The 20,732-nt window shown below is 50.0% G+C and overlaps 5 protein-coding genes across 5 annotated transcripts; 2 read left to right on the top strand and 3 right to left on the bottom strand.

Moving 5' to 3' along the window:
- Positions 1 to 1,255: 1,255 nt before the first annotated feature.
- Positions 1,256 to 3,171, bottom strand: N7525_004330 (uncharacterized protein; the record flags this gene model as incomplete). The annotated part of the gene is made up of 3 exons (XM_002565890.1): positions 1,256 to 2,187; positions 2,243 to 2,856; positions 2,936 to 3,171. The coding sequence occupies 3 exons, from the start codon at positions 3,169 to 3,171 to the stop codon at positions 1,256 to 1,258; spliced, it is 1,782 nt and encodes a 593-aa protein (XP_002565936.1).
- A 1,177-nt stretch (positions 3,172 to 4,348) lies between these two features.
- On the bottom strand, positions 4,349 to 5,230 carry sidH (enoyl-CoA hydratase/isomerase family protein; the record flags this gene model as incomplete). Its single annotated transcript, XM_002565891.1, has 2 exons — positions 4,349 to 4,938; positions 5,002 to 5,230. 2 exons carry the CDS (start codon positions 5,228 to 5,230, stop codon positions 4,349 to 4,351), a joined length of 819 nt encoding a protein of 272 aa, XP_002565937.1.
- Positions 5,231 to 5,687: 457 nt separating this feature from the next.
- Positions 5,688 to 7,076, top strand: N7525_004328 (GNAT family N-acetyltransferase; the record flags this gene model as incomplete). The annotated part of the gene is made up of 2 exons (XM_002565892.1): positions 5,688 to 6,644; positions 6,705 to 7,076. 2 exons carry the CDS (start codon positions 5,688 to 5,690, stop codon positions 7,074 to 7,076), a joined length of 1,329 nt encoding a protein of 442 aa, XP_002565938.1.
- A 959-nt stretch (positions 7,077 to 8,035) lies between these two features.
- N7525_004327 (ABC transporter ATP-binding protein) lies at positions 8,036 to 12,038 on the top strand (the record flags this gene model as incomplete). The annotated part of the gene is made up of 2 exons (XM_002565893.1): positions 8,036 to 8,969; positions 9,022 to 12,038. 2 exons carry the CDS (start codon positions 8,036 to 8,038, stop codon positions 12,036 to 12,038), a joined length of 3,951 nt encoding a protein of 1,316 aa, XP_002565939.1.
- A 945-nt stretch (positions 12,039 to 12,983) lies between these two features.
- Positions 12,984 to 19,270, bottom strand: sidD (nonribosomal peptide synthase SidD; the record flags this gene model as incomplete). Its single annotated transcript, XM_002565894.2, has 2 exons — positions 12,984 to 18,788; positions 18,845 to 19,270. 2 exons carry the CDS (start codon positions 19,268 to 19,270, stop codon positions 12,984 to 12,986), a joined length of 6,231 nt encoding a protein of 2,076 aa, XP_002565940.2.
- Positions 19,271 to 20,732: the final 1,462 nt, after the last annotated feature.

The following is a 20,732-nucleotide window of genomic DNA, read 5'->3' as shown; positions in this document are numbered from 1 at the left end:
ACAAGTCAGTCACGCAGCAAGCTTTATTCTTTATGCCGGGTACCCGAAATCATGCTATCTGTGAGGTTGCTTGCTACCTTTCAAGTACGTAATGAGTTATCGTATCCACGGACATGAAATGGCTTGAGATGAAGTCGGCTGAACGCGGACGTCCATAGAGGAAGGACCATGGGCTGCCGTTTGGCGGGTCATGTGTCTCACTATCCACCGAAAGCCTTCGGATCAGATAAAGCGCCACAGTACGCTAAAGGAACCCAGACCAGCAGCTGAATCTAATCAGATGATCAGAGAAATTATCAGATTCGACGCCATTCGGAACTTTTCACCCGAGGAGCATCCGGCTGGGCGTAAGCATGCGGCCATACCCACCAAGCAACATGGTAGAAGCTCGGCTTGTTTTTCCACAGGGGGAAATGTTGCCGGAGATCACCCTGAGCCCAGCTAACGTTACTATTGCGGAGTATTGTTTTGCTAATTGAATCGATGTGGATCGAAATTCTCAACCATGTGTGGACAGGGCAGTTTGAACTGAGAGGGAATGGGTCTCTCGGTGACATGCAAAAATAGTAAAGGCGCACGTGGAAAAGAAAAGTTATCAGATCCTTTTGGTCAGTTCCACCTGAGAGTGGATAGGCTCTACCTATTCATACGTGGATCTGTAAGACAGCAGGCTCTGTATGCTGCCAAATTAGGTAGGTCCAGAGCATATGATTGTTTTGGATATGTATTGCTCAAGTGTTCTAGAATTCATCAAAGCGAATGGAGGTCGTATTTGTCTCATACTCGGATACATAGATTACTCGTATCCCGGGATATCGTTGTAACTTACAATATATTACATACCATACCGGTATACATAAGGGAAACGAACATGAAGCGAGCTGTAGGTCGCTGGAAACTCGGCGTGGGCCCCTGCAATTCTTGACATCGAGAGCAGTACGGAGTGAGTATCCTTATACCCCGTAAAGGTGTGATTATTTCGGAAGTTGCACGCTTGGCATAGCCTTCCACGGCTAGTATGATTAATATGTGTCAAAGCTCCCGAGGTCATTGCCAAGGAGGCTCTACAGATTGTGAGAACAGAATAGTGGGTTCGGATGGTCATAACATTCCACGTTCAGATCGTATGTGAATATGATTAAATATAAGATACAAAGAGTAAAGCCATGGTGGCTAGTTGGGTTTTGCATATAATAGGAAAAGGATCATCAACAGTGTCGTCGAAAATTTATCTCCAAAGACGAACGCAAACACCTTAGAAGACAGTACCCTTGACCTGAGCGACCTTCTTCAGGTCGATATCCCGGATCATGAGGGTCCAGAAGATGCACAGACCCATAAGGCCGGTGCCAACAGCAAGCATTCTTGTCTGTGAATAGGCATAAGCTTCCTGAATAGCGAGTCTCGCTGCAGATCCGACAGGGTAGAACAGCTGCTGGGAAAGATCCTCGTAAATCAGATCGAGGTCTCCCATCACATTCTCTGGAAGCCTCGTGGCAAGGGCTTTGTAGAATGTGTTGGTCCAAATTGCGGCGCAAATGGTGGAACCAGCAGCATTACCGACAGTACCCACGACGTTTAGCAGAGCAAGAACAGTTGCGACGTGCTGGTGGTCGGCGGCGGCCAGGATGGCAAGCTGCTCAACAATGATGAAAACAGATCCACCAATAGAGATGAAAATCTGACACATCACAAGATAACCAACAGATTGGTTAGGACGGCGGAAGTAAATCATCAATCCCTGAGCAAAGATGTACAGCGGGACCGCAATGTAGAGAGTCCACTTGAAGCGACCAGTCCTGCGAATGACGAAACCGACTCCGAGCAAAAGGAAGCCGGATACCACGTCGAAAGTGTTGCTAACGTAACCAGCCTCAGAGATACTGAGGTCATTGACTACTTGCAAAAAGGATGTGTAGTAGTTGTTCCAGCAGTAGTAAGAGAGCTGGTATGTCGCGTCGAGCAAGCATGCACCGATGACAGTTCGGTCGGTCAAAAGACTGAAGTCGAACATAGGGGTAGGAGCAAAGCGGAACTCCCAAACAAGGAAAACGCCAAGCATAACAAATCCGAGCACGATCATGGCAATGATGTAGCCTGATGCCCAGCCGTTAGGAGCATAAGTGGAAATACTGAATGGAAGGAGGAAGATTGTAAGGCCGATGGAGAACACGAAAACACCGAACACTATGCAAGTCAGTATTCTGCCAAAGTCGTATGCTTTGAGAAGTTCTTCACTTACAATCGAATTCCTTGGTATAGAACCAAACATTTTGCAAGAAAGTCCGGCCGCTAGACTCCTTGACTATAAGACCGTTCTGTCTGGCCTTCTTAAGGTTGCTCTTCAAGATGAAGTAAAGAGGGGAGGCAACAATGGGGAAGATGATGGAGAACGCGCCAAAGGCCCATCGCCAGCTAATATCTTCGTAGAAGCCCTCCGCAGCCTTGGGACCAGCGAAAGCTGTGATGATGTATGGCGAGGAGGTGAAAGCGTAAGCCAAACCTCGATTCTTCAGCTTGGAAATATCGGCGGTGATGACATCAACGCAGTATGTCATACCTCCAAATCCAATGCTGTAGAAGACGTAGGCAGCGCAGAACGTGGGAAGGTTGTGGCACACAGCCATGAGAACCAGACCGAGTGTAGCGAAAACGGTCATTGCCAAAAAGCCTTCTGCACGGCCCCAAACGTCCATAACCTTGGCAGTGGGGATGTATACTGCGGCAGTCATTGCGTCTGCGACAATGTAGATAACATTCAGGAGGGAGTGACTCTCAAAGCCACTGGTGACATAGCTGAGCAAACTGTAATTAATCGAGGATTGCATAGCATTGACGAAGTACAAGAACCAGATGCTGTTGAAGATTCGTGTCAGTAAACAAGCCGGCTTGCACGGATCGTATCGCCCGTGGAGCTAACAAGATAGAAGCTTACTTTGCAAAGACCGCAATCAGCATGGTCTTCGTCCAGCTCAAAGTCACACCCTCGACATCTCTGACACCTTGCTGTACATCTTCGGTGGGAACTTCAGGGTTTTCACTATTGGCTACAGCAACAGTCTCTGTGGGAATTTCACTCTTTTGTTCGCCATCAGTGCTGACAGCGACTTGAGTAACAGACTCATGGGTCGATGATCGCCGGAAGGCAGATCGGAACCTGGAAATACCCATATCGTCGATCTGGAGATCAGGAAATATAAAAAATAGGTTGGGGGAACTCAAAACGATCGCAGAGCCCAAGGGAAGTCCCTGCCCTTATAGTAAACGTATCTGCGAGATCCAGCGCTTAAAAAGAAAAAGACACCGAACTCGGCAGATTGGTACAATCTTAGAAGTCTAATGCACTCCACGCCGTAAAAAAACAAACCAGGAGAAAAGGTCTTGGCGATTTCTTAGCGTTCATAATCAAGTAACCGATGTTTTTCTCTTCTCCATAGGGCTTCTTTGTACAGGCCATGTGTGGTCACTCCACTTGAGGCTTCGGCCAGAATGAGACATTGCGGAGGCAAAATCAAAATCTAATCAGATTGCGTGTACGGAGTATGATGGATCTCGTACCGGAGAGATGTAGCGAAGGCAATGTTAACCGGTGATGGGACCGCTTCAAGCTCCAAATAATAGCTCGCGAAGGCTTCCTGTTGAGGTAATTAGTACGTGAGGCGAGCTTGGCAAGCTTGGCACTATAATGGACTCGACAAAAAAGAAATAAGAAAAAGCACATATTAATGAATGGCAATGGGTCAATGTGTTTGGGCGTCGTGGGCCAGCAATAAGAGCTGCTAAACGCGAGATCCGTGTGGATTCACCCGACTGTGCAGTACATCGTATGATATTATATTGTACATACTCTTTAAGTACTAGCGGTATGTAACAATATGGTATTATACGGATTCCAATGAAACATGAGGTTTCTTAGGTTAGTGGCAGGTTTCTGCAGGTATGAAAACGTATCCGATTATTTCGCTACATATTTTAGTAGGTGCATACATATGTATCCCCTTTGCTTTAAAGTGCTTACGACATGGATTCTGTCTTGTATCTAAAACATTTCAACCCAAAATACACATGTACATGTGTATTATTTACGCCGTGTATAGCAATAATCAGATAAGTACATGCCCCACTATAAACCATGGAACCGCTAAATGACAATTTTTTCGGGGTGGGTCCGGCTCTAGGGCGTGGAGCTAGTCCCAACTAGGAATTTTCTTTTTTTCGAATTCATTGTGGAGTACTGATGTTACTGTTGGTGTGGACCTACAACATCCCCATCTGACAGTGGAAACTACTTGCGCCACCAAATCTGATTACGGTATAGTACGGAGTAATGTGCGTGGACTTTTCCCTCTCACAGTTTTGAATTCTTCCAGCTTGGTGACCGTTTCTCCACAAAAGCCTGGATGCCTTCGGCAAAGTTAGGACCACCGACCAACCGAGGATACCACTGGTCCGCCAAATCCGAGACAGTGTCCTCCACACTGCCAGCTTCCCAGCTCATTCGAACACCCAAACGGCCGACAATAAGGGAATCGGGGCTATTTTTGCACATGATTTCAGCCACTCCAACTGCTGCTCGGACAACATCGGCTGGCGGATCCACAACTTGACTGATAAGGCCCCAGTCATGTAGTGTGGTGGCGCTCACGTTCCTGCCTGTAAGCACCAGATCCATGGTGCGTTGCAGGCCAATGGTGCGGGTCAATCGCGGTAGACACCCTGCTACTGGGACAATGCCTCGCTTCACTTCCGGAAGGGAGAAAATGGCCGCTGATGAAGCTAAGATAATATCGCAATTCGCCACCATCTCGAAACCTCCGCCCATGCAAATGCCGTTTACAGCGGCGATGATCGGTTTCTTGCCGGTCCGGCGAGGCAATCCGGCTAGACCCGGCGCAGACATGTCATTGACGACACCAGCTTCGTTCATTGCGTTCCATTCTGTCCAATTCAGAGTCAGTGTTTGCCATCGACGTCTTTGTTAATAGAAGAGAAGAAATCTACCTCCTAGATCAGCCCCTGTACAGAAGGCTCGCCCGACACCGGTGATGATGGCGACCCATAAGCTTTCATCTTCATCAAATAGCTCCCAGATCTTGGCAATCTCTCGACTTGTAGTTTTGTCGATACAATTTAGCTTTTTCGGTCTATTGATTGTGACCTGGACAACCCGCTCATGCGGAAAAGAGATATAGAAATTCTCATGATTCAAGGGTCCTGATCGTAAAGACATGATGAATTGGTTAAACGGAATATGCGCGGTAAATGTTACTAATTCAACCGCAGGCTTCGACTTTATATTTCCTCTTGGGCCGGGTTACGGATTATGTATTGTCATTCATAGGGAAGCTCGGTTGAAGAAAGCTTCCACGGTACCTCGGGACTTAACTCCATAACAAGCAGGCGACCATCGGTATTCTCCCCGTTTTGAAAATAACAGCCCCATAGGGCGGTTCGCGTATCCCCGAAACCAAAATTCTACCAAAATTCTGTTTTGGGACAATGTCGTTACATATGTTGTGAGGAATCCTTCTGCCTCGGTTACTATCTCCTTTCTTGAACATACTTAGCCGTTTTACGGTCTCACCTACATATAATCTGATCGTGCAGGGCGGGGAGCTCTTTTTTTCTTACCCCAGAACTCCAATTCCTTCAAAATTCTTGGTTCTACCCTTGAGAAATATACTACAATGGCCTCGAAGGCACACCAGTATCCGTCGGTCAAGCTACCACACCCTTATCTGACCGCATACCGCGTGAACACTGTCGCTGGATCGACACCGGCTAAGCACAACTTAACACTTGAAGAGCAGCCCGCAAAGGGTCGGTCCTTGCCTGAACAGCTACACTCAGACTCGCTTTCATGGCTTGACTTGACATTCATTCCCAAAACCGAGCAGCCACCCATCTCAGATAACACTCCCTGGGGTCGTGCGCGTCGCAGTCCTCAGACTGTTTTCCAATGGTCAGGGAACAGCGCCCCTTCTTTGGGCCAAATTTGGAACGTGATTCATGCCATTTACCTTGGCCATCCAACAATCGAATACTTCAGACTGACTCTGTCCGGCGCGGGGCAGGAAGTTATCCGCAATGAACTTCTTACCACCGGGTTGGCAATCGACCACCCAAGGAACCTGCGGGACAGAGAAAACAAAGCTCTGCAGTTCGATGAATTGCTGGTCCTCCGAAGCGCCTTCTGGCAAGGTGCTGCTTCTCCATTGGGCCCTCGTCCCATCTGGGTGGTGGGAGATGGCACAGACGGCCCCATGCGGGAGCCTTTGTCCCAATATCCCCTCATGCCGGAGAACTACCAAATGACAAATAAGTTCCCGGAGGAGCCTGTATATACCCGCCACCCAACTCGCCGCCCCAAGCCGCACCCCGGATCTATTGCCTACAGTCGATACATCCCAGAGATCAACGAGCACTTCTCACTTGAAGTAGTGGACTGGCAAGATGCAGAGCACGTCCGACTGTTTAACAAGTGGCAGAATGACCCGCGTGTTGCCGCAGGCTGGAATGAGACTGGGACTATCGAACAACACACAGAATATCTGCGTAAATTGCACTTCGATCCCCATGTGCTGTGCCTGTTCGGACGCTTCGATGATACTCGCTTCTCGTACTATGAGTTGTACTGGTCAAAGGTAAATCCCCCGGCTCAGTCGCGATTTAATCTGGCGCTGACACTAACATCTTGTTTACAGGAGGACCATTACGGCGCCCACTACGACGCTGGAGACTACGATCGCGGCCGCCACTCTCTCGTCGGCGATGCCAGCTTCCGAGGTGCACACCGCGTGAATGCCTGGTACTCGAGCTGCATTCACTACGTCTTCTTGGACGATCCCCGGACCGTTAATGCTGTCGGCGAGCCCAAGGCCACCGGCGCGACCATCTTGTCTTACGAAAACGCGCAGGGACTCACAATTGGCAAATATGTCGATCTCGGACACAAGCGATCGGTGCACTCAATTTGCAGTCGCGAAAAGTGGTTCCAACTGTGTCCTCTATTTTGGGATGGGCGTGAGCGGCCATTAGAATCTGCCGACCGTGCCGCGTGGAATGCCAAACTGTAAATTTGCTTGATCTTTCTTGACTATTTCTTGTCTCCTGATCGGCAAAACTTACAACACACAATGTACAAAATTTCATGAGATATTCTTTTTTTTCATTTGCCATCTTTCTGAGACAAGTGGGGGTAGCCCGTGTCTCTCCACCTCGAGCTTCCTGTTTCCGGCAGTTCCTCCAAGCAACGCGTTGTCTCCTCCGCTTTGCCCCAATCAATCAGATAATCTTCTTGTTTTCTTTTCTTTTTTTAAGATTTGCATGCTATGATAGAATCCACCTGAATTCGTTGCCTTTGTACATAATACCAATGACGTTGTGTATACTGCATGTATTCTTATAGAATATTCTTTTCGGACATTTAATATGCCAAGATATCAACCAGTATGCATAGCGCTGTGAAAGATCAAAGCGAAAATAAATATGACGTTCCTGCAGGCTCCGATAGAGTGGAGACGCAAGTTCCAAAAGCCGAAATTCCACATTTTAAAATACTTACCGATGTATTATACAGATATAAAATACATATTCTTACATGCAATACAGCTGTACCGAACCGGCCATACACGTACGGACGGAAGTGGGGAATGATAATACATACTCCATTTTGATCTGATAACCCCCGTCCGTATAATTGAAATTCTTCATGCCCCCCCCAAAGTGGGTTGCATATTCGGATCAAACTGTCAAAACCGATGTCGGCTGATTGAAAAATTAGATCGGCAGGTTAAACATCCGGAAACCCCTTGGAAATTTCCATCTTCACATTTGGCATACATCCTTGTTTGGGTCTTCGTCGCAACCCAAGTTAAGTCGCTTCACCGAATGGATTCACGCTAAGGAGTGGGTGCGATTTTCCTGGTGACGCCACTTTCAAGCTAGAAAACCGAGAAATTGATCGCCTGTGAGAACCTAGCTTCTTCAACACTCAAGCGACAATTCCAGTGTTGAACGCCATTTTCGAGTCATCATGGGTTTCGGGAACCTTGCAGACTACCCAAGGCTGCTTGTGGCTGCCAATCCCTCGCGACTTGAATTGGGAACCCTCTTTGTTGGCCTGGCGTCTTCAATTGCATCGGGTGTCCCTTTCCCCATCATCGGTATCATATTCGGCCAACTGATCGATGATTTCAACTCGGTGACCTGCGAGGAAACAGCTAGCTCTTCGGGAGGGGATTCTAGCGATCAATCAGACATCAATAGCAAAATTCTGCTGATCGTGTACCTGGGAATTGCTCAATTTGTTTTAATCTACCTTCACCTACTATGCTGGACGATGACCGGTGCGCGCCTGGCGCAGCGACTCCGCGAAAGATATCTCCAGAACCTGCTCCGACAAGAACCCTCTTTCTTTGATAACCTGCCCGCCGGAGAAGTTGCCTCTCGACTCAACACCGATATCCAAACCATTCGCTCCGGTACAGCTGAGAAGGTCGGAATCTGTATCTCGAGTTTCTCCTTTTTCGTCACCGCATACATTGTTGCCTTTATCAAAGACTCCATTCTTGCTGCGATGCTGCTTTCCTTGATCCCCGCATACTTCATCATGTCATTTGTTGGAAGTTACTATATCGAGAAATACACCGGGCGCATGTCGGATTATGCTGCTTCCGCTGCGTCGATTGCCTCTGAAGCGCTTAACAACATTGTTGTGGTGCATGCCTTTGGTGCCAACAGTCGTCTGGAGAGGAAGTTCTCTAAGGCACTGAAGGACTCCGAAACAGAAGGATTAAAAAAGGCCAGTGCGACTGGTATTCAAGCCGGTGTCTTGTACTTCGTCGCATATGGTGCGAATGGTCTTGCATTCTGGCAAGGAAGTAGGCAAATCGCCGCGGCAGTGCGCACAGAGTCGGCGGGTGCTACTGTCGGGTCTGTTTTCACTGTGATCTTTGTCTTGGTTGAAGGTCAGTCTGATTGATGTCTTATTGTGGAGTCTTTTACTAACGATAACGACAGCTACCCTGCTTCTGAGTCAAGTTGCACCTTTCATCCACTTGTTCACACAGGCTGTTGCTTGTTACCACAAGCTACGTGATGACATTGAGCGTAAATCCTTGATTGATGGATCATCGGATGCGGGTCTTCGCCTCACCCAGGCGGAAGGCGGATTTGAATTCAAGGATGTCTCTTTCATTTACCCCTCCAGGCCCGAGATCACTGTTCTTAACAAGATCAATCTCTCCATTGCCCCCAAAAAGCATACAGCCATTGTTGGTCTTTCTGGAAGTGGAAAGTCCACCATCGCAGGTCTAGTTATCCGCTTGTACGATGCCACTGAAGGTGAGATCACTTTCGATGGCCAGAATATTCGCGACGTCAATACGCGTGACCTGAGAGGGTTCCTCAGTCTCGTGCAGCAGGAGCCCTCCCTTCTCGACCGATCCCTTTTGGAGAACATCGCACACGGCTTGGTGAACTCAAGCAAACCGGCCCATGCACACCTGAAAGCGGCACTCCTCGGAACCGACCTCTCTGATCTAGCCACTGAAGTCAGGGATGGTCAGGATCTTATGACCGCAGCGGAGAGACGGGGACCAGAAGTCGTCGAAATCGTTCAATTAGCCCGGCAGGCTGCGGCGCTTGCCGATGCCGATGGCTTTATCGAAGCATTGCAGTACGGGTACGCCACGATGGTTGGATCTAGTGGTCGACTCATTAGTGGTGGTCAGAAGCAACGAGTGTCTCTTGCCCGTGCCCTTGTGAAAGATCCCGCGGTTCTCATTTTGGATGAAGCCACGGCGGCTTTGGATTCGCGCAGTGAACAGCGTATCCAGCGGGCTATCAACAACATCTCAACTGGTCGAACTGTCATCACAATTGCCCATCGTCTGTCAACAATCACAAATGCTGATAAGATTGTCTGTATGCACAAGGGAGATATATTGGAGGAGGGAAGCCACTCGGAATTGATGGCTGCGAATGGACCTTACTCCGAGTTGGTCAAATTGCAGACTCTCGGAGCCACATCCGCATCCAACAAGACTGATACTACTGCCAGCATTGAGAGCGTCAGTAAGTCCGATGTTACCTCTACTACCGACGTCGAAAACGAGAAGGGCAGTCTTTCAAATGACGTTGAACCCACGAAGGAAGCCCGTGTCTCGACCACTGAAGCACCAGCTGGTGACTCTGAGGAAGAAGAGGAAGAGCTTGAGACCCCAGTCAAATCTTTGTGGGCTCTTTGCAAGGGCTATGCACCAGCTCTCAAGCCCCATTTGCTCGTCATCTTCGCTGCTCTTTTCGGTTCCAGCATGGTCGGCGGAGCTTTCTCTGGCGAAGCCGTCATTTTCGGAAATACTGTCGGAAGCTTGAACCCTTGCTTCAGTGCAGCCAGCATTAGCGAACGGGGTAACTTCTACGGTCTGATGTTCTTCGTTCTTGCGATCATCGAGTTCTTCGCCAACATCGTCAGCTGGGGAGGATTTGGCCTCGTCTCTGAGAAGTTGGTCTACAAAGTGCGAGTGTTATCGTTCCGGTCACTGTTTGAACAAGATCTGCAGTGGCATCAGTCTAAGGGCCGATCCCCTGCTCTGCTTCTGTCCTATATTACTAGAGACGGTAATGCCCTTGCCGGTATGAGCGGATCGGTCATTGGCACTCTGTTCTCTATCACCGTTAACCTCATCGCCGCCATTATCTTGACCCACATTATTGCCTGGAGAATTGCCTTAGTCTGCCTAGCCCTTGTCCCCCTTCTGCTCGGGGCTGGTCTAATGGAGCTGATGGTCCTCGGCAAATTCGAGGAGCGTCATGAAAACGCCTACACAAAGTCTGTCGACATCGGCGTGGAAGCAATCACCTCTATCAAGACAGTCGCCTCTCTTTCCCTGGAAGAAAATACTCTACAGACTTACCGACGATCCCTAAAAGGACCCCGCAAGGAGACATTCAAGGTTACCGTGCAAGCAAGTCTGTGGCAAGCCATGACCTATTTCCTAGGTAATATGGTGAATGCACTGGCATACTGGTGGGGTTCCAAGCAGATCATCAACGGCAACTACACTCAGACCCAGTTCCTGATTGTTGTCTTCTCTCTCCTGGTCAGTGCTCTGCTTTGGAGTCAGATGTTCGCACTCGCACCCGAGCTCTCTGCCGCGCGATCGGCAATGTCTAGAATCCTTGGCTTGATCGAGATCGGCAAGGATAAGATGAATTCCCGACTCACGCCACACGACAAGGATGTTGAGGCAATCGACGAGAAGCCCACGTACAACTCCGGCAGCTCGGCCTCGAGCGTGCAGCTCCGCGATGTCCACTTCTGCTACCCTGCCCGGCCAGATATGAAAGTGCTGAAGGGCTTGAATGTTGATATTCGGCCCGGCAAGTTCTGCGCCCTAGTTGGGCCCAGCGGTGCTGGTAAATCGACTATCATCTCCCTGGTCGAACGCCTGTACACACCCGAATCTGGTTCGATCGTGATCGACGGCGTCGATGTCACCAAGACCTCGGATGTCTCCTTCCGTGACTGGATTTCCCTGGTGCCTCAAGACAGCGTTCTCTTCGAAGGTAGCATCGAGTTTAATATTGGTCTCGGTGCTCGACCCGGTCACAATGCCACCCTTGAAGAAATCCAAGAGGCTTGCAAGCTCGCTAACATCCACGATGTTATTACTTCACTGCCAGATGGCTACCAGACCCTCTGCGGACCGAATGGTAACCAGTTCTCTGGAGGCCAGAAGCAGAGACTGTCCATCGCTCGTGCTCTCGTTCGCAAACCCAAGCTTCTGATTCTTGATGAGTCGACTAGTGCTTTGGACGCTGAATCCGAGAAGCTCTTGCAGGATGGCCTGGAGAAGGCCGCACGGGGAATCACTGTCATTGCCATTGCCCACCGTCTTCATACTATCCGCAAAGCCGATGTCATTTTCTTGATTGATGGCGGTGTATGCACTGATTCTGGATCTCATGATGAATTGCTCGAGCGGTCCGACAGCTACCGGGCGAATGTCATGCACCAAACAGTAGCGACTTGAAAAAGATTCTAGGTTCCATTTAAATTCTTAGTACTTGTTTAATATATATCCCATTTATTCATTTTTTTACCAGTGCCACCACTCCCCACTTCCCCCCTTCTATGGGCATCGGAAATCACCTGGAATATGAGGATACAAACTGGTACCAGCATAGAATTGCATCATTCCACCGAATGCGCGAAAGCAAGCAGGGTCCTCAACCTGCTAAGGTAAGGTCCTTAGGCTCGGCGTTCTTGATCATCGTTGTAACTAGGTTTCGCAGGTGAATTGGCGAATTTAAATGCCGGGTAGCACTCTGGTCATCGTCGTAATCAACTGGCGAGGACCCTCTAGACCTCGTACTCACCATGATTTCCAACGACTGTAGGGCGGGAATCTGGCCGTGGAGGGGCTTTATAGTAGTGACCTTGCGTAACTTCTCCGCGTGAAAGATCAGGTGCACTTTGCTAGCTTCAGGAAGACCGAGTTTAAATGACCGGGTTTCTATAGGATCTTATATGACCCGCCAAGTTATCCAATTTCCGACTGGATCTTTTGTGTCGCCGAGTCCTTGTGTTTGTGATAAAAGACCAGGTCGTTGATATTGGAATCGGGATCTCGCCTATGTTTATCGGGTTTATGCATATATATACATCCTAGGCCAGTTATGAACTGGCCTTAGTCCGACTCCAAATGTGTATTATCTCAACCGCGCACTTCCCTTCAGGCCGTGTTTGACGAGCGGACTTAGCAGTTTGTCGGTTTATATCATTTATAAAGGGCGACATAACGGTTGAGTCTTGTGGGAATGCTACTGCGAAGTGTACTATTGGTAGTTATAGAAGGAATACCCTCAACGTTAAAAGAAATATGCTATAACGTACCAAAAACGACGCAATCAAATTAATTCCAGACCATCTCCAATCTATCTTCTTTACAAAAATAATCAGATATCATATATCATATTCAGACACCAAGAGCCAGGGGACCAGAGGGACAACCCGACAACTCCTGAACAGCAGCAGCCAACTCATCGAGAGTAGCATCCACAAACGCCTCGTCCCTTTCACTTCCAACAAACCCAACATGCATCTTGCCACCACGCACAAACGAGACAGCCTTCAAGGGATAAGCAGCATCACCATGTGGATTGGAAATATCAACCTTGCAAGAAGACCCAGCGAATGGCATATCATCGAAATCATCCCAGTCCTGGTGATGGACAATCGAGTCAAAGGACTGTGCCTCCGGTGCCCACTGCGCGCACTGCTTTGAGATCTTCTCGAATCCGAGGAAATCGTGCGCCGCAGACTCGGCACTCTGTTTCTGCACAAAGCGCATCAGATCCATCGCCGTCCACTGTGACTCGAACTTCACTCTCACAGGAGTGAGTTGGTAGCATGGACCCATGACGTTCTCTACGTTCGCTAGGTCGATGGTTCGGCCTGAGGTCACTGTGCCAAATGTCACATCGGGTTTGCCCAGACGACGGGCGAGTATCAGTGCCCATGCTGCGGTAAGTACATTTGCTGTTGTAATCTCTTGGACGGGATGGAATTCTTCGACCGCCTTCTCGTGGAAGATGGCTTTGTCTGTGGGTTGGACGGAGGCTCCGTCGAGGACAGACAGTGTCGAGTCCTTCAGCAGATCACTCCAGTAGTTGACTGCCTGGGTTTGGAGGTTTCCGTCGGAAACTCGTGCCATGTACGAGGCAAATGGCTCAAAGTCCACAACCTTGTCTCCGGTGTATAGAGTCTCCAGGTCTTGGAGCAGCCTGGGGAGGGAGACGCCGTCATACTGGGAGTGCGAAAGACCCAGCACGAGGCAGTGTTTTCCGTCAGCGCCTTGGACATGGAAGACCTTGAGGAACGGTGATCCAAGCTCGAAGTTTGATTCAATGTCCGTTGTGCAGAGCTCGGCGACGTATTGTTCAATCTCCTTGTCGGCCTGGTGCATGACCACGGGGACATGTGCGTCTTGGAGGACAACCTGAAGGAAGGACGACTCGTGCTCGATGAAGACAGTACGCAAAATGTCGTGGGTCTTCACCAGATCATTACAGGCGCGTAGCAATTGCTCACGGTCGATGTTTTGGTCGAAGTACAGCATGGTGTATTGGATGGAAGTGCGTGGCACTCCAATGGTTGCTCTGATGTCGAGCGCTTGTGAATCCGTGACCGGAGACACATCCTCGATAGGCCAGCCTGGGTTGGCAAGCTTGGGCCGAACAGTTGAGGCCAAGAACATCTTGACGTCCAGATTGCTTAGTGAGGAGAAAGGCTTGTATGGCTGAACGCTTTCCTTCACTTGGTCCACCTTCAGCACCTTGGCTGCATCACCCAGACGCATGTGTTGGAAGATATCGGCTACTGACAAGCTGTGTCCCTGTGTGCGGAGACTTGACACCAATTTCATTGCCAAGACAGAGTCACCTCCGAGGCGGAAGAAGTTGTCGTCGACGTCAATCTGCTCGGGGCTCAGTCGGAGGATCTTTGCCCAAGCGGATTGCAGGATCTTCTCCGTAGGCGATAGGTTTGTCTGCGCCAAGCCCTTCGTCCATGCATCTTTGAAACCTCCACGAAGATCTTCGAGGACACTTTGAGGAATCTTTGAGGCCAATGTGTTGAGTGACGTGTGATCGAGTTGCTCCAGCCCAGTGGGCAACTTGTCAACTACAACGTAGGCAGAGGGGGCCATGTAGGATGGGAGTGAGTCTCGGATGAATTTGTCGAGCTTCTTTAATGACACTGCAAGTGTCACGGGAATAGTGTCGCAGACAGTCGTCTCTTCCCCGACCATCTCGTATTTCGCCGGCATGACTCTTACACTGTCCTCCTGAGAAGGCTGGTTCTCGATAAAGACAGCTAGCTCTTGCTCTGGCACTTTCTGAGTGCCTTCTCTCAATGGCTGGAAGACAGATGCAGCAGCGCGAGTTGCCGATGGGAGGTATTTTGCGAAATGTGACTCGAGGTCTGCAATATCCACTGCATGTCCTTGAAGGGGTACGACATTCTCCTTGCGGCCAACAAACACCAGGCTTCCATCATCCTGAAGCTGGACCATGTCACCTGTAGGCTGCACCTTTCCAGTCCGGCCAGCGCATCCAGAACTTCCAGCCCCGAGCCACGCAGGGGACTCCACTGTTTCCCCAGAGAGGCAATTCCCTTCAAGCCAGAGCTCACCAACACTGCCGATGGGCGACAACAAATCAGGATTGCGAGCATCACACACCCAAGGAATGGCAGTACGGGGATAGACTGATCCTTGTTTGGTGCTCGCAGGGGCGCGAAGGTTGCCAGTGGTTTCGTCCACGGAAAGAGGAGGAGCCTTGTTCCATTGCCAAATTTGGTCAACTTCCGTCTCGGGAAGGCAAGAGATCTCATCAATACGTTTGTTAAGACCCTTCGACAACTGCACGCAAGCGGTCTCCAACTGCGCAAGAATGCGCTGCATCTGCGAACCCTCGATCAGGCTGGTATCGAAACTAGCGCAAACTCTGAGACCACCCTTGCGGATTCCGAACGCCACCATGAGCGGGTATGGGTTGAAATGAAGCGCCTCACGCACAACATCTCCAAGCTCAAATCCAAGCTCGCTACCCACGTACTCCGGGTCAGGCTGGATAACCAGTCCGGTGCCAGCTTCGCAGGCATACTGCGCATCTTGGCTGACCTTTCTGATATTCTGCATTCCCATGTGCTGGTAAGGCGTACGAGCCAAGACGGTTTGCTGTACCGTCTGCAAGTACGATTCGACTGTGTTGGATCGGCGAACCTGGATGCGGATGGGGATGGTTGCAATCAGTGGTCCGACGATGCTCTCCACGCCCGGCAAGGCAATATCACGACCAGTAAGTGTCTCACCGAACACGACATCGTCACTTCCAGTATATTGGGAAGCGACGAGGGCCCATGCACCGCGGACCAATGTGGCCATCGTGAAAGGTGATCCGGCACCTGTCTCGAGGGCCATCTGATGCTCGATCAGGCCATTGGGAGTTGGCATGAAGTCGCGAGAGGGCAAGCGGGGGAACTGAGGCCCGACAGCGCCCTTCAACTCCCGTCGCCAGAAATCATGCATGGCGGTCTCGTCTGTGTCGCGTACGTACTTCACAAAATTCCGCATCTGGGTCTGGATCTCGACAGACTGATTCTGCAAGGCATCGCTGACTTGCTTGAGAACGATTGGCTCCGACCATCCGTCGTAGAGGACGTGGTGGACAGTCCATACCATATACCGTTTATCATCGTTTTCATTGCTGACAAGGCCGTATCGAGCCAGCCTTTGTCCAAGGTTCATCCTCTCGCTTCGGTCATTCTCGAGATATTGGTCCAGGTTGGTGGAGTACCTCCAGGAGATGCCTTCCTTCACAACAATTTGTTGGAGGCCTGGGTCTTGGAGCGGTGCCAGACGAGAGCGCAGGATAGGGCTTGCTGCAACAACGTCTTCCCAAGCCTTCTTCCAAGCATCCAGACCGATATGCGACGGAATACATGCGACTCTTTGAGCAACATACGCCTTGGTTGATTTGAGCGAGAAGGTGAACAGTGACTCTTGCGTGGGTGTGCAAAGGTAGATATCTTGCACATCCGCTTGATCCACTCCACAAGCTTGTGCTGCTTCGAGGCGGGCGCTCTCCACAGATTGGGAGATTAAAGAAAACGGCTGGATCTCTTCCTGCGTTTGGGAGCTGCAAGGCTGAGCGACGGTGGCCATGGCCGAGAGGGTAGGGTTTCCAAAAGTGCTAATGACAGAAAGATCGAGGTCTTGCGCTCTGCAGACAGACACGAGTCTCATCGCGGCCAGGGAATCACCACCCAAAGCAAAGAAGTTATCGTCGGGGCGAATGGCTTCAGCGTCGAGCTTGAGTGTTTCAGCCCAGGCCTGTCGCAGGCGTTTTTCACGCTCATTCAGTTCCCGAGAAGCGGTGCTTGCGGCTCCTTGGTCCAGTTGACGCAAATCAACTGTCGCGCCAAATGCCCGGAGTTGTTTGCGGTCAGTCTTGCCCGAGATCAACACTGGCATAACATTAACCGGGATATACGTGGTGGGCACCATGTATCGCGGCAAAGTCTTCGCCACGTCCGCATTAGCCTTTGTCAATATGCTGCTCAACTCGCTTGAGATCTCGTCCAAGGCAAGCTCGGCCTGTCCATGCCCCTTCGGTTGGAAGGCAACGAACGCAACGAGCATTGGCTGGCCTCCATAATCCTTGGGCGTAATCACTTCAGCAATGACATTAGCTTCTGAGGGCAGAACAGCCTTTAGCTGACTCTCAATTTCGCCCAATTCGACACGCTGTCCACGCAACTTGACTTGAGTGTCCTTTCGTCCAACGAAAACGATGCCGCCAAGACCATCGGGATCATATCTTCCAAGATCTCCAGTCTTATACAAACGACCCTGACGACCAGGGTAGTTTTTGTGACCTGCGAGCAACCAAGGCGGATCATTGATGAAAGCAGCGGCAGTCTTTTCAGGGTCGTTCAGGTAGCCTTGTCCGACAATCGGACCCTCAACGAGCAGCTCACCCACAGCGCCGACTGGCACAAGCTCGTTGTGGTCATTCGGGTTGGCAATCCACATGGCTGCGCCGTTGCCTGGGCCAATGGAGAGGTAATCTCTGCCGGTAGCAGCGCTGGCGTTGACTGTGCATCCAATGGTGCATTCGCAGGGACCGTAACCAATGATGATTCTGGTTTCCTTGCCCCAGTGATTGGCGTCTCTTGCCGAGACAGCTTCTCCTCCAAGACCTAGACCACTCAACGATGCGATAACATCCGCATCCAGGATTCGGCCCACAGAGGGAGTCAGGCCTGCGTAGTTAATTCTCATTTTGCGGATGACTTCGTTGATGTCATTCAATCGATCCTCGTCGGACGGAATGCAAAGACAGCCACCGTTTCCGAGTGTTAGAAGCATACTGTCAATGCTGACATCGAAAGCGTAGGATGCAAAATCAAGGACCCTGGACTCCGGCGTGTATCCAACTGCCTCTGCTCGAGGGATAGCACTGCTTGTGTAGGTTTCGTGAGAAATCTTCACTCCCTTCGGAGTGCCCGTGCTGCCGGAGGTGAAGATGATGTACATAAGGGCGGAGGATGGTACAGCAGGTAAGTCGCAGATTGATGGGGAGTTTGATGGATTTGTGAAAGCATCTTCTTCGACAACGAAGTGGTTTCCAGTTGGCAGAATCGTCAGTGACAGCTCATATTGCTTGCGGGACGCAACCATCGATTTTGCGCCGACCTGTACGGCCATATTTTGGAGACGGGCAAGCGGAAGAGTTGGATCCATGAGCGCAAGAGTTGCGCCTGCTTTCATCACTCCGAGCACAGCGACGATCGTCCACCTGGATTTCTCAAAGCACACGGGGAGGACATCGTGCAGCTCGACGCCCATTTCTTTGAGCGAGCACGCCACGGAAGTGGACCACTGATCGATTTGGCTATAGGTCAGGCTGCCATCCCAGGAATCAATGGCGACTTTGTCTGGGTATTCGCGAGCTCTTTCGGCGACCATCTCTTGCATGCAGAAGCTATAGGTGGGCGGCAATTCGTAGTTCCACCCCCATATATCGTTCAGGTCACTTGCAGTCGGGCGAAGACACTGTTCAATGGTGGCTTCGACGTTTTCTAGGCATACTCTGACAGTGTCAGCAAGTGCCTCGACATGGTGATTCACTGTGTACGGCAACATGTTCTCGGTGTGCCACAATGGGCGGATCTCGAGGTGGGCATTATTGAAGCGAACTTCGAGATGAAGCATGCCCTTTTCAATTACGGTTAGTTATGATTGAGCGGCTATGGGTTCAATTGTTCACTTACGTCATCTTTGGCTTCTTCGGATGTTCGCGAAAGAGAGCTGGTGCTCAAAACGAGCGATGCGGGACTTGACGCCCCCGTGGTGATATTCCGAGAGATCGCAGTCGCAACTTCTCCCACATTACTTTGTAATCCTTTCATTACTTCATTCATCACTAGTCTGCTCACTGATGCGGGCTGAACGTCATTCGCGACATCTTTGTAGGACCAGTCGTATGATATTTGGCTGTCTTCCCGGCTGCGCAACAGGACCATCAGCCATGACAACAGCACGATCTCTTCTTTCATGCCGGTCGGAGTGGTGGTTTGTTCGGAGGCAAGATGCGCGACCTGGAATGAGCTAAATCTGCCATTCGCATCTGTTGGCAGTTTCTCAATTCCATTTGGCGCATTGTGGATGTGGGCATCTTCGAGAGGTATGAAGCCCATCTTGACGGCTGACCAGCACAGCTGGTCTTGTTACCCTCGAGGTAGTGTGAGGGAGTAATTAGAGCTTGACTGTTAAATCCGCAACCTTTGGGTCGTTTCGATCGTTTCGACGGAGGTGTGTCACTATATAGCCAACTAGCCACGGTTCTGCTGCATCATGCTCCACCCCGAGGCTTCAAAGCTCCGAGGTACCCTGCCTGGACGGAGTACGGAGGATCCATTTTGCATATCATCACCGAGATCGGCTATTGCGGGGTTATTCGACACACCCAGTTCTGGAAGGCAGAATGATACCCGAAGCATGTGGCCGTTTCATCTTTCCTGACATACGTGTACCTACCTGGGTAGCACTAGGTATGCGATACTAGATCTCACAGCATACAATACGGTACGGTACAAAACGTATCCACAGGCTCCACATGAGAGAAAAGAGGAAAAAAGACGAGAAGAAATGCTACGCCAAGATTGTTCCAATGGAGCGCACCCGGTTGAGTTAGGCTGTTGCTCATCATCAATGAAAAGTACCTATGTTGTAGGCTATGAGGAAGAGACGTGAATATGATCAACCTACTCTGAAACACATCAAGGGCAACTCCCAACTGTAAAGGCATTGTTCACCGAGGTATTAGTATCGGAGGCCAACTGCTCAGGGGACCCATGATTGTGCGTCCCAAGCGGAAAAGCCCGATGGACAAGGGAAGTGAGGAACGAGGGGGATTTTGGACAAGACCCACCTTTAGAATCGCCGATGCGTCGTGTACACTTTTCGCAACGTACCAATATAGAATGGTCCGAATACACCATTAATAATAGTTAATAATATCTGCTCTCTAGCGCAACAAGTCCGAAACAGAAAAAAAACAAAAAACAAAACAAAACATCGAAAGGCCTTACTCTATCGTGCACGTTCCTTTGATTTCTTGGCTCGCTTGCAGACAAATTTGAATGGATTCTTCCAAACGCCACAAAAAAGCCCATCCACTCGTCTATATTACTTAAGTGGTCTGGGACAGGCTATGTAGATATTTTGGTCTGGATTTGGCACGATGCCTCGTCTCTAATTCCAGTGCATGGAACGAGTGATAATGAGCATCTCTTCAGGCAAGGATCTTCGAATATGAAGCCTGCCTGGTAAGGCTGACTATTAAGTTCACCAAGACTTCTTAAGCATGTCAAGAAAGTCTTGTCTCGAAGTGCCGACTGTCGAGCACGTTGAGTAGAGTTTTCAAAGAGGGGCTATCTAATCAGATTTTCATGTTCTCAGCCAATCAATCTAATCAGATCCGTTGATCTTACTGATAACGGCTAGTGTCGACTAGCCCACAAGTGCCCCACAGCTCTGGTCTTACCGGTGGGGTTTAATTGGCCCATCGTTATTTCCCGCCAAAGCTTCGTGTAATTACTAGCGGTACTGGTGAGACAGGGCTTTTATTGTTGTATTTACCATTGGGATGAAATACAT

This window comes from Penicillium rubens (genome assembly GCF_028828025.1).
Source record: "Penicillium rubens strain IBT 27055 chromosome Unknown utg000002l_segment0_segment0, whole genome shotgun sequence".
Lineage (NCBI taxonomy): Eukaryota > Fungi > Ascomycota > Eurotiomycetes > Eurotiales > Aspergillaceae > Penicillium > Penicillium rubens.
This window is presented reverse-complemented; position numbering and strand designations above follow the sequence as displayed.